Source organism: Scaptodrosophila lebanonensis, unplaced genomic scaffold, assembly GCF_003285725.1.
Source record: "Scaptodrosophila lebanonensis strain 11010-0011.00,11010-0021.00 unplaced genomic scaffold, SlebRS2 tig00000053-arrow-pilon, whole genome shotgun sequence".
Lineage (NCBI taxonomy): Eukaryota > Metazoa > Arthropoda > Insecta > Diptera > Drosophilidae > Scaptodrosophila > Scaptodrosophila lebanonensis.
The window spans coordinates 3,666,130-3,679,800 of NW_022060548.1; the positions used below are offsets into that span (position 1 = coordinate 3,666,130).

The 13,671-nt window shown below is 36.2% G+C and overlaps 1 protein-coding gene across 1 annotated transcript in view; it reads right to left on the reverse strand.

Annotated features, from left to right (window-relative positions):
- The window catches only part of LOC115624338 (IDLSRF-like peptide), an 81,913-nt gene extending 70,650 nt beyond the window's left edge, over positions 1–11,263 (reverse strand). Inside the window, exons 1-2 of the mRNA XM_030518990.1 lie at positions 11,210–11,263; positions 3,153–4,133 (exon numbers count right to left, since the gene is read on the reverse strand). Coding sequence (XP_030374850.1) covers positions 3,153–3,327 — 175 coding nt within the window. The 5' untranslated portion in view covers positions 3,328–4,133; positions 11,210–11,263. The remainder of the gene's footprint in view (positions 1–3,152; positions 4,134–11,209) is intronic.
- Positions 11,264–13,671: the final 2,408 nt, after the last annotated feature.

The following is a 13,671-nucleotide window of genomic DNA, read 5'->3' on the forward strand; positions in this document are numbered from 1 at the left end:
CTATTCTTGTGCTATTCTGGTCTATGCTCAGTGCTATATTTTCTTTTCGTTTGGTTCTGCTTTTGAGATTGCCCACATGCCCGGAAATTTAATTAAATTAGTTGTACGGCAAGAGAATTGTCGCTCAGCAGGCTGCGTGTCCCACAATTTGTTTAATGAGTCAGTCAAGTTCCGGCGACGGCGTCTGCAAAGTTTACCTTTAATTTGTACAACCTGAGCTAATTACTTTGACTGTTAAATCAGCAGGCGCGGGCTAATGATGCCGTCGCTCCTTCCACAGCTTGGGCAAATATTAGTATTGCCGTTACTCATACGCACAATTAAAGTTTATTTTTACAGCCATATACTCACATGCCTATATTGCCAGCCGTGTTCGTAGCAATTAAAGCGCAACAAAATGTGCAAATATTTGCCCAATAACTTTTGTTTATCTTTGCCTTTTTATTTCCAAGCTGGCGGCTATTCTGCAAAATGGTTCACTGCATGGCTTCAATTGCTTTAATTGCTACCACAGTCAAGCAAATGTCAATTGTTTTGGGACTTGTTCATTTGTTGTTGGCAATTAAATGCACGAAGTTAATTAAACGGAGCTCAAATCCCGGATAAGTTTGGGAAAATTAATAGCATAATACAAGTTGTTACTTATGACTGGAAGACTAACGTAAGTAAGGTAAGGTAAGTCAGCAAAAATATAACGATAGCTAATATTTTAATTTTCCATGAAATATCTGAGTAATTGTAAGACTTTTCTCCAAACGTTTCTTAATGCTCTTTAAGTTTAAGTTCGATTCATTTCTGGGAAACCTTTCTGCAGTAAACAGTTGGCTTTCTGGGTATTAATACATATGAGCCATTTTTAAGAAATATACGATTCCAGAAAGGAGCCTTGCTTATTTGTAAGCAAGCCAGACAAAGCAGTTTGGCAAGAACATGTTTATGAAAAGTTGAAATGAAGCTCAATTTCTTCTCCAAAAACTTTAATCTTTATCTTTTTTAAAAATAAAACTTTATCACTTCAGTGAATAAGTTTTTATCTATCTCCTTTCGTTCAATCAATCACTGTCTTCAGCTAATTAATTTCCATTTATGCCCAATTCCAATACTTCGCTCTAAAAAACATCAATATATTATATTCTTTATTTAATTTACTACAAATCTTTACTTTTTTCTTTTTGTCAATAAAAATATTTAAACTTACTTTAAAAATATGCAAAATGTATTAAATTTTGGATTATTTTTCACATAGCCACCTTCATTAATATAATAAAACTACTGCCATGAATTAAGAATTCCCGCCCTCTTCTTTCTCAAAAACCCATAAGTTACAAGGCCAATTACTTCGGACTTAAAATGCCTCAGATGCTTGTCCATTTTTCCATTTTATTGCACTGAGTGTTAATTTAATTATATAATAAAACTGCGACCTAACTCTGAAATTCCAACACGAAACGAGCACTAAAGGAAATCGTCTAGAAAGGGGCAATTAAAGAAACTGCATAAGCCAGCGGCAGCAGCAAAATGAAGGGCTTATAAAAGCGAAAGCAAAGCTAATGCTAAAACTGATTTATATCTGGGCGGCTAGGCTATAAACACGCGACTGCAAAACTTTTGCGCATTTCGCCTGCCAACCAAAGGCGTAAGAAAAAGAAAATGAAACAAATACAATAAATAAATAAAAATAATAATGCAAAGCCTAGGCATGAAACAGAGTAAAAAGATCTGCACGTGCAAATAAAATGAAAATTTATTTAATGGCATTAAAGGCTCAGTAGCGACATCAATAAATGGCCGGAAAACACTGCAAGCAACAATACGTGCGGATTAGGGATAGGGGGGCAGACAAAAAGAGAAAAAACAAGGTGGAAAAATTATGTACAGTGACTATGAATTGCACTTCCAATTTCACTTTTTTTAAATACTGCAGGTTTTAAAGACAAAGTGCAATAGGTTTATAGCTTTTAGATGAAACTTAATGTTTACGATTAAATTGAATCGGGGCCGTTTGGCAAATAAAATTCCCCCACCGAATTGGATTCGTTATTAGACATTTTTGTTATTTCTATAGGCTTTGTTTTTCTCTAGTTTTATCTGGTTTCTGTTCTGCGTAGATAAATAAAAAAAAAATTAAATTAAAAAATTAACGACAGAAGCCACTTTAAATTATATTTTGAAATATATATCCAGTTCTGTTGTTGATGGCATGATAATATCGAATATATCTTTTGACAAAGTATTGTAAAAGGCACAAATTTTATTAAATTTCCTGTCGCCCGCAATTAAAAACAAATTGTGTACCTTTTGAAAACAGTTGAACAAATTTATGCTGGAAAGAGAAAAAGAGTCTGTATGTCTCGTTTGATGTCTGTGTTTCTGAAACAACGACCTCATACCTTATATACAAATTGAAGCACAGATGAACAAGTAATGGTCAAATTTCTGAGCAACTAATCTGCATTGATTTGGTTTTTTTATATTCCAAGAAGTTAAGTCGATGGCTAATTCATCTTCACTAAAAGACACGAATTAATGCTTTTGCACTCAATATATTTAAGATGAATGTTTTCATCTATAGGAGAAAGCCACAATCTGATACAAATAAATAACTTATCGTTGCAGAAAATTATATATATTCTGTTTTATAATGTATCAAAATTGTTCGTTATTGTAAAAAATGACTTGAAGATTTGCTATTGATTTTGAAATAAATAAATATCGTTCTATCTAACATTTATACTTTTCGAAATCAAAGAGTTCACCCAGCTTAGACTTAATTTGCTTTTAAAATAAATGAAAATGGACTCTAAATATGTTTCCAAATGTAGACTGAGCAGCCAAAAAAGACAGAGTGAATATTTATACGTTGTCGAGACTTGTGCTTGAATGTTACCAACATTTTCAATAGTTGAACATACTCTTTCAGTATGCAGGTACATGAAGCTAAGGAAACAACAAAAAGGATAATAAGTGGCAAAAGTTGCCCCTTTGCTTCATTGGTTTGCCACAAACACACACAGAGAGAGAGACACACAAACATCTAAGATATGCATGGGTACGAAAATAGTCGTGTTTTATGCTTTGGTTTTATTCGATTACGTATAGGGCAGGTGGTATTGAATATCTTAATGACTTTGTTGGGTTGTTTGCACACTTACCGCTACGCTTCTGGATCGGATTTGCCATATGCCCGTACAAGCGACTCAAGTCGATGGCATTCGCATTGCTGCCAAACATGGGCAGCAGCAGCAAACAGACGAAAGTTGGCCAAATCAAACGGCCCATGGCCAGGGGTGATGCTGGTGGCGGTGGTGCCACTATTGATGACGACATGCTCCTGAACAGCTCAGAGTTCCCCAACCACTCACAAACACTTGGAAGTTCTTGAAGAGCAGCGAACGTGTCGAAATTAAAACACGCGCTAAGTTTCTGCGTTGCAGCAACTTCTTGAGTTTAGTTCACGCTCCCTTATTTGTGCTTCTTCCTTTTTTTTTCTCAGTATTTTTGTTCACACGCGCACGTCTGCCACTTTATACGAGTGTTTGAAGAAGTTTTCTAGTTATATTCAACGTTAAACTTCTTGCACAATTCTCAGAGGCCGCCGTCGGCACTTGTGTACTCTCTCTTCTCGCTCTCCCTTGCTCTCAACTGTCTGTCCACTTTGTTGGGTTGTCTCGCTCACTCGTTTAACTCGCCGACTGATTGAATTATCCTTGACGTTGCTCTGGCTCTGGCTCTGGATCCAGTCGAATGCAGTTGCCGGCCGGCTGGCTCACCACCTTGATTTGTGGCCTCCAGTTGTCTCTCTGGACAAAACTTTGCCCAGTTTCGTTGGCTGCTCCTCCGTCTCGCCCGTCCTTCCTATGCTAATTGAGTTCTAATGGAGTTATACGCACCAGAAATTAGCTCTAATCCTAATTTACGTTCGTTACGTTGCCTTATGCAGTTGTTTGCTTAAATATTTTTGTTGCAGTTGTTTCGTTACGTTTCGTTTCGTTTACTAAATAGCAAGCTATTAACGTTTCGTATTTAATTATTATTGGTTGTATTTTATGTTTCGGTTGTCGTTTAAAATTAAAATCGAAAAGAATTTGTAGGCAAACAAATATGTGTTAGTCGACTTTTTACATTTTTCTACACTGAAATGAGAAAAGGAAATAATTGGATTAGCTAAATGCAAATTAATTAAATAATTTAAGAGCTAATTAATTGTGATGTTTTGTTTAAAATTACACATTAACAACAGTTTTTCCCATTGACATTCAGTACAAGGGATGCAAATCGGGCCACAATTCTAAGTGAAAGTTCAAACTGAAAATTCCAGTCACATTTCATTCAACACATCGCACTCAAAATATAAAAAAAAAAAATCGTAGTATATTGGTTTTTCAACAAAATTTGAACGTGTTTAAATGACTTAGATTTCGTCATTCAAAATATCAGACAGCGTATACTTTAAATACCAGGAGGTCAAGCTAGGCCTAAGAATTTAACAAATTAAATGATTACAAAAAAGAAAAAGTATTAAAGGAAACAAAACAAAATCAGCCAATAATTAGGCAATTAACAGACAAATTTTAAGTAAACGTTTGCTAAAAGTTTCGCGCTCTTCTCAATAAAGAAACACCACCCCTTCAATATGCAATTGCGTATAAATTTAGTGGCTGCCAATAGGTAATCAATTAAATTTAAATCTTAATCCGTTTTTTAGGCATATTAGCATACGATTGTCCCCCACTTACCCCTCTACGGCGTACTTAGTACCTATATTAGTTAATTCCAAAAGAGAATTTTCAGACTACTAATCTAATACTCAAAATTATTCAAGCCAATTGCATAATTTCTAGCTGCTTTCCTTCTCTTGTTTTATACTTCGCACCTAGCTTTATTTAAATAATTCTCAGCAGTTCTTTCTGCCTGCAATCCTCAAGCACTCAACTAAGCAGCCACAATAAGCAGCTGGCAGAGAATTTATCTTGTGCCTCGCTTGAGCATCTCTACTGCAGCCACTACAGCTAATTCAGCTAATCAACTCACCAGCAAAAAAGGAGCAAGACGAAAAGGATAGTTGGCTTCGTGCCAAACACAATAACTCAGCGAATTGTGCAAAGAACAGCACGCTTCTTCCTTTAGATTAGCTCTTGTTTTTATTCCCATGAACTCTTTTTTTCAGCTCTCAGGTACTTAGCGCGATTTAAAGCATGTTTTGCTACCTTTCGCCTTTAAACAGTTTTAAGGAAAGGGAGACTGGGAGACTAGTATTTGCTCTCTATCCGGTAAAGCTACTCAGTTTTTATTTCTGTCTAAAACATCCTTTGCTTAATAACAGCCAAAGCTTAATAATTCTTTAACTTGATCCTTTTAGAACTAATATTCTGAACACTCCTGTTGCCCCGACTATTGTTTTTAGAATTGGTCCAAAACTTTTGATTCTTTTGTGCTGTTGGAAGATCTGATGGTGCTTTAGTTTCCAATGGCCTGGCCAGATCGCTATGGTAAAACCTGACGAAAAGATCTATTTACTATCTTCCAATTTTCATGTAAATAATTCTATTATATAAAATTTCTGATGAGCAGAAATTTTTTGATCAAATCGACCACGGTTTACTTCATTATATGCTCTGAAACATTTCGAAATAGGTGTTTAATTTAAAGTAGTGTTGTAAGACTTTAGAGCTGAATCTGGATTTCCTACAATCTTGTTCCCAATTATATTCAAAATCCCGCAATATCTGGCCGCCCTCTTATGGCATCATAACTTTTCTGTTTCCTGTTCTTTTAGTTCGCATTTACTCTACTCTGCCGCTTAGAAAGGTTTCTCTATAACATATCGCTATGGATAGGGGCATAGCTTTCTAGACAAGCATATTATAATGATATATTAAATTCTGAAGCTGGCATTTTTTGACGAATAAATAAAAATGAAACTGCATATTGTTTCCAACTAAAATTGTCACCAAATTGGTTCTCCACAACTCGTGCTCGCACACTAAAAACCTCTCTACGATTCATGCTTGACTCGAGGAACTTTGGGTCAGTATACGAATATTAACACTCACACGGCCAATGCCAATGCCAATGCCAATGCCATTTGCATAGACAAATAAATAGTTAGTGGGATAAGTTACTGCCAAACTGCTTGTAGGAAACAATTGAAACTTTGGCAATTTGCGGTGCTATTTGAGGCTCCAGCAAACATTAAAACAAACAAGCGCTCTTAATTGCAACATTAAGAAGTTCACACCAAATACGCACTCAGCACGCACCTGAAGTGTAAGTCAGGCCTGCGAGTATGGCACACATGTGAATCGACAGCAATTTACACACCAATGCGAACTCAAAGAGGCACCGGCGTCTAATAAGCCTAACGAACTTTAACATTTCAACAACAATTTGGGGAATAACACATTACACACCCGACCAAAGATAAAAAAAAGAGTTTAACAACCCTTTCAACACTTGCTACACTCACACACGCCATTTTGTCATACTCGGGCGACTTTTAATGGCTCTCCCGGGTACTCCCAACACGCCCAGGCTAGATTTTAGTTAAAGCCAGGGATGGTAACAAATTCAAAACTAAAGCAAAAAGGCACATGGTTTGAAAGGCAAATTTATTATGCCTTCTTTTATAATTCTATTTTAATAAGAAATTTTAAACATTTTAGGGAGTCCGAAGCGTACAATTCTTGAAAACTACAAACCTAATCTTTAAATGCATAATTCTAAGCATTGTACAGATGGGTAAAAATTTTGACTATATTCAAGTATTGAAAGTTATGTTCATTAACTAGAAAACAGTAGCTGTTTTTATAAAAATAATGTTCTTTTTTTTGAACACAACTTCAAACAAATAATTTAAAATCAAATGTTCGATATCCTAACTGCATTAGCTGGATTTACAGGGGTTATACGATTATTGTGGTCCTTAGGCTTTATTAATAGTGTTTATATACATGCCTCATTCGTTCAAGAACCACTTAACTGATTGCATCTTGAAAAATTCTCCCATGATTTCAATGACAAGATATAAGTAACAGACTTGAAACTAAACAGAATCAAGCTCTTATTGATTATAAAATAAACGCTTTGAATCAGCTATATTGTCAACTCTAGAATTTATTACCTAATCAAGTCATATTTTTTCTAGATCACAAATTAGTTTGCAAAATTAGTTCAGAAAAAAAGATAAAATCCCAACAACTGCAGTGCTTTATTTTCTAATCACTTCGTTTTCGATTTCGCTTCCATCCCTGTCTGCTGCTGTCCGCAATTTTCTAGATTCAAAGAAAGTAATGAAAAGGCTCTCTGTTGGCCAAGCTGCTGGCAAAAACCTTTAATTATAGCCAAGTTAACCCTTTTTTCCCATATATAGCCAAATGGGACACTGGGTAAGGGTTCTTTGGGGGAGTATGAGCTCAACAGCCTCAACAAAGTGAAGTCAAACAAGTCGCAACTTTTATCATACTTTCTGGCAATCAAAAGTAGACATGAATTTTTTGTGCACTTTATGAATTCATGCAAAGAATATAAAAACAAAAACAAAAGGAGCAAAAAAGTTTTTCCTACCCCAACTGGGATTAAATGGTGGGCTTGTGGTTTAGGAGGGTTGCTCAACAAATGAAAGTCACCTTCGACCAAAATAAACGGCGGCATATTAATTAGTCTGCTTTCACTCTGAGACTTGCTTTTTACGCATCTACAGAGGCTGGCTGGTGAAAGTGGAGATTTTAGTCATTTTTCCCTCTTTTTTTGTTCTTTTTTCCATTTGAATTAAAAAGTTCTCCACGCTGTCCTTGACGACAGCATAGAGTCTGGTCAAGGTAACTTTTTTCAGCTGCCGAAAAAAATGGTTTCATTTGCATTCCAGTTGACAAGGAGAAGGACAAATTTGTAGACAAACTTGATATATAGCTTGATCATTCATAAGGGCTGTAAGAGTGTGGGATTTCGAAGCTGACAATATGCATTAAAAAGAAAACAGAGTGCGGAGCGACAATTTGGTAACACAAAAGAGAAACAAGATGTTAAAAGAATGCAAAAAATAGTGACTAATATTTAAAAATGAGTTAATGTTAAAGCAAGCAAAATTTTCACAGCTTAGAAAGGTTATGGTTCCTATGATATCTAGAAAAGGTATTATATAAATTAGAGAAAATAAAGTACACTGAAGAGCGCTCAGAGCGGGCTTAGGTAAGACGAAAGTGTTGCGTTTTTCAAATTCCGAAAAACAAATATAAAAATAAATTACTTTATCGTTTTTCGTTTTCATTTCACCATAAGTTGATCTAATAAGGGACCGGAAACAGGCCTGAATATGATGAAAAAAGTTTTTATATATACGTAATTGTGATCCTTTTCTTTGTTTTAAAGGCCAAACAGGCAACTTCCTCCAGGGCAGAGAATACGGCAAGCGAGCCCCAACGTGTCTTGATAAGACAAAGTTGGATTCTCCTAAAAATATTGTTACATACTTTTATGTAAGTACTCAAAAGGACTTTCAGTAAAATTATGTGGGCATAACAACATGGGTCGAAGCCCATAGGCACAGAACATACTTGTATTTGCAGAGGCACGCAACAGAAGGTGCTTATATAAAATTCCATGGGTATGGGTCCACAGGTTGAGGAATGTTTGCGCAGCTAAGTAAGTAAAATTAATAATTAAAAAAGCAAGAAAAAAATACACAATGTTTTCAAATTCGTTTCATGTCTGAGAACTCAACAATCTCCCAAAACAAACATTTCAATGAGATACATATTTTCATGAATAAATCCCGGCAATTTCTCACTCAACTCGGAGCCGTTGTCATGTCCCTAAGACTGCATGTAATCCTTTTAGGTTTACACAAAGTTCAGCAGAATTTCCATAAAGTTAAAGCCAACTTAACATAAATAAATGAAGTTGGGTGAATGCAGTAGCGCGATAATTACTATAAACAACCCCCATGCAAGACATTTTAGCTGGAAATTTGTCGCTCATTCCCCGCGAGGGCCGCATCGTAAAGCTTTCTTTGACAATTCCCTGGCAAACATAAACTAAATACTGTAAGTAACTTCGTCAGACCCTACCCCGCACACACACACACACACAAACACACACATAAAAGCGAAATAAAATACTTTAATAGACTAAAAATAAAACTTTTGCGCAACCGGTTTATAAGCAATTTCAAATAAGAAGAGCACAGAAAACAGCGGCTGCCAAGCGACTGGGGAAACACAATTTTCCACTAAATTATATACACTAGAGAGACAGGGAGTCAGAAAAGGGAGAGAGAGATAGGGTGTGAGACAAGGAAAATGTTTTAAGACTCGTTTCAGCGTTTAACAGCCAACCTAGACGACCAATATGGCCAAATAGAATGAGTGCGTAACTTTGTCAATAATCCACAGCCACCAGACACACACACACATACATATAAGTAGTATGTGCGAATAGAGGAAAACAGTGCTGTATACTAAGGAGGAGGGCAAACGAAAAGTATGTGAGATATGGACTCGGCAATGGCGGCAAATAAAGCGGCACAAATTGCTTTAATAAGTCGGAATGGACTATACACAGAGACAAGTGTGACCTTTAAAAAGTAAATGAGGCGACGAATCCGTCATAAAGTCGAGCATCGGACTGGAAACAACTTATCAAGTTGAATGATGAAAAATTCTTGACAAGAACAAAGGTGAAGTAGTGCTAAGAGGAACTCAATTTTCTTGACAAGCCGACTATTTGATACCTTACGTACGAGTATTTACTAAGCTAAGCCAAAGAATTAACTTGTTTTCATTTCACTTTTCATTAGCAACTATAGCCAATTCAATATATTGCAATCTTAATATCTTAATATATTTTCCAAAACTGAATTGAAATTACGTATGCGATTCATTAAAGCAAGATCAGATCAAAAACTTTCTAACTTGGTCAATAAATTTCTTGAATTGTAATGTAAAACTATTTTTCAAATAAAAAATATTTAATGATTTACAAATAAAAAAAAATGTAAAAGAAAGCTAATTTTCGCAGGATACAAAATTCGTTTTGGTGTGCCCAGAAAATTGTGTTACAAACGAGACAACAATAATAACAATACCTTTTGGGCGAAAATGCATGAATAACAAAAATAGGACAGAGACCGGCAAAATCACAAACAAACATTAATTTGCATAATTTACTACGTTTTCTGGACAAACGCAACAAAAACAACAAGAACTGTGACTACTGGCCACAATATTTTCACCGGGCTTTTCCATTACGGCCCCGAAAACCAAAAACAAAGGAATGATTCTTTTGCAAAATGTTTTTCTTCGACTTTCTTAATGCATAATTTAACAGCAGCAGGATGTGCGAGGGGGCGAGAGGGGTCGCCGTAGGCTGCCGCCTGTAACCTAAATGTAGACATAGCAACAGCGCACAAAAGTAGGCAACAATAAAATGTGTGTTGTTATTCAAAGCACACGCACCCCACACACACACACACACACACGCACACATATTGTGCGTATACGCAACATGAATCATGACTTAACTAACGAAGCTGTGTGTGGACTGGGACGATGAATGTTATGTGTATATGTGTGAGTGTGTAGGTACGCTCATAAGAGCAGTCTACTGTCGTTAAATATTTTCACACAACATAGCAACATGCTACCACTCACACAGGCACACCACCACACACACACACACACACACACACACGCCCACAAACACACACGTACAAGCCCTTATGCTTGTTGTAAAAATTTTGTGTTAATTTTGTCACTTGATTTTGCTCTCTACGCTGCTGTTATTATTTTTATTTTTTTGTTTGCCTTTGATGAGAAGCGGCATGTAAAATACTTTGTACAGGCACACTAACACCAATGCACACACACATATACGCATTTAAATTTATACAGCGCCATGAAATGCTCGCCCTTTTTTATGTGTTTTATTTTGTTTCTTTTTTCTGGCGTTCATGTCTTCATGGACTGTTGCGCGCCTTTCGCTTCAAAGTATACAAAACACACACACCGATGTATATATATATATAAAGACACACACACACACACACCCATATATATATGAGAACACACGCGCCTCAATTGCAAATACAAAACATAATATTTATTTATGCATTTCTTTGTGTTTGTATAATGCAAATTTTCATTTTTCTACTTATTTGTTTGTATGTGTATATAGCCTATGTAATAGTTTCTTTAAATAAAATTTGTTACAGTACGTTTGAGTACGAGCCAACAACTCGAACAACTATTTACAACTCCGCTTGAGTGTAAGTTTCAAACTCGACTGAAGCATTGAGCGCTTCGCATGCGACTTTTAAGCATTTCTTTTCACTCAAAATGCCGAACTCGACGCTCCGATGCTCGACGCTCAACGCTCAACGCCCACGCTCTACTGTCGTTTGTTTCTTTGTTTGTGAGAGTGTGTGTTTGAGCGTGCGTTGAGGCGTCCTTACGGCTCAGAAACTGCTGCCTTTTTGCTCTCTCACTCGTTCTGGCAGATGTTTTTTTTTTGCCCGGCAGCTTTCCGTTTCTTGTGGTATTTCAGCCACTCTTCGTGGTTTTCTTTCTGTGAAGCGCCAAATGTGATATATGAGTGTATGTTGGTGCTATCTGCATATATTACAACAAGTTGTTACACTCAGCGAAATTAGTCATAACGATTATTGGTTAAATTTTTTGAAATAAACTAAGAGAGACACAAGCTAGTAGCCGCCCTTAATATGGATTAATCCCGTTTTTAATACAAATATATTTAAATATAAGTTTTATAGAAAATGCATTGCACAAAAAAAAAAGTAAAAACTGAAAAACGATATATATTTTTAAGGAAAGCAGAATTTGTTATATAATTAGACTTATATACGCAGCTTAGCCTAAGTGCCGATACACACAGAACTCAATGGAGCTTAAAAAAACTGAAATATGTAAGCACACGGGTTTTATTCTTTCCAATAACTAAATAAAAATTGGAGTATTGGAAAGAAGGTTTTTAAGATTTAGATTCTATAAGAAATCAACGATTTTCGGCAACTAATCGTAAGCTACTTATCTGATTTAATTTTTATTAAGAAGCTTATTGAATGACTATTATTTATGGTTGCCTCTTAACATGATCCACATTTTGAATGGAGATAAAAGGAATTTAAATATAGTTCTACAAGAAATTAAAGGTTCTCTGATTTCAATTGCTTGGAGTTGTTGGTTTATTTGTTTATTTTTTTAATGATAAAGCAGAAAGTTTGTCTGCAAAATTGGTGAAAAAATATAAAATAAATTATAAGGTAAAGTTGAGTATAATAAGTTAGTTGAGACATATATGGCCTAATCTAATAGATCCGCCTGTGGTATGGAAAAGTCCGAGCGAGTCTGCTGCAGTGAGCTATTAGCGGTTCGTTGTAACGACTGGTACTATTATTTATGATTGCTCTTTAAATTATTCATAATATTGTGTAATTTGTGAAAGAAATAACAAAACCATTTCAAAAATTAACTCTTATAATTGATCTTGAAAGCCTAACTATCGGAGATGCCTATTTTTAAAGAGTTACATTTAAATATATTTTTCAGCGATATGTGAGTATATATTGTAAGTAATGCCTCGACATTTTAGCAGGAAACATTTTACTAATCATATAATTAAACCATTAAATAAGTAGACTATTGCTAATAGTGCTCTTTCACTTTCCACAATTTTTGAACTCTTCTCCTGCATAAATTAAGTCTCTCAATATTTAAGAAGTCAGTTAAAACCACATCTGTAGGTCTCGTTAATGATGTGGAAAAATGTCAAAGTAAAAGGTCAAGTCCTGCTCCGCCAATTAGAGGCTTGTGGGCGAATGCGATAATCCTTTTGCAATGAAACCAGAGAGTTTTGTCAGCCTTGATGTCGTCTACACACACACACACATACATGGCAAGGAATGTTTCGTGTAATTTCGCAAATAAATGAACCAACATATATTAATTAGTGTGCACATTTCTGGCTCTCTTATCACAAACATACGCTCGACGAAGCAACGCGTTCCATGTTATTACTTCCTGAAAGGCAAAAACCAAAACACATGCTGCTGCTGCTGCTTCTGGTGCTGGTGCTGCTGCTATCCGGCACACACAATGAAATGCCTCACAATGAAATATAACCCAATGCTATCTTATAATTTCGCCCCACAGCTACCACAATTGGCAACCAGGAGCGTTAGAGCGCAAAATCCACTCACCGTGCAATATGGCAAGAAAAAAGAAGGCAGCAACGACTAAAAAAGGCAGCCAGCAGTAAGCGCATAGCTGGCCACCGCCCCGCCCCGTTTACTGCCCACGCACACTTCTCCAAGCCGAGCTGTATCCAATAGTTTGCCAACGCGGCTCCCTCCGAGGCGCCCACGCAATGCAAATGTTGCCGCTGATTCGCTCAAAACGAAATGCGCGCTCAACTGGCGATGTTTCCCCAACATGTGCTGCCAACTGAGTTGACGTTTCACTCAAAGCTGGCAGGGGCAGAGAGAATGAGAGAGGAATAGGGAGAGAATGTGAGAGTAAAGCTTTAACCCCAGCAATGTAATCCCCACTCGTAAGTTGTTATAAACTTTTAAATGCTTGGATTGCAAATGCAATTCTACTCATAGTTATGTTCACTTTTTGAAATCAATTTTATAACAATTGGCAGGCATTTAATTTTGTA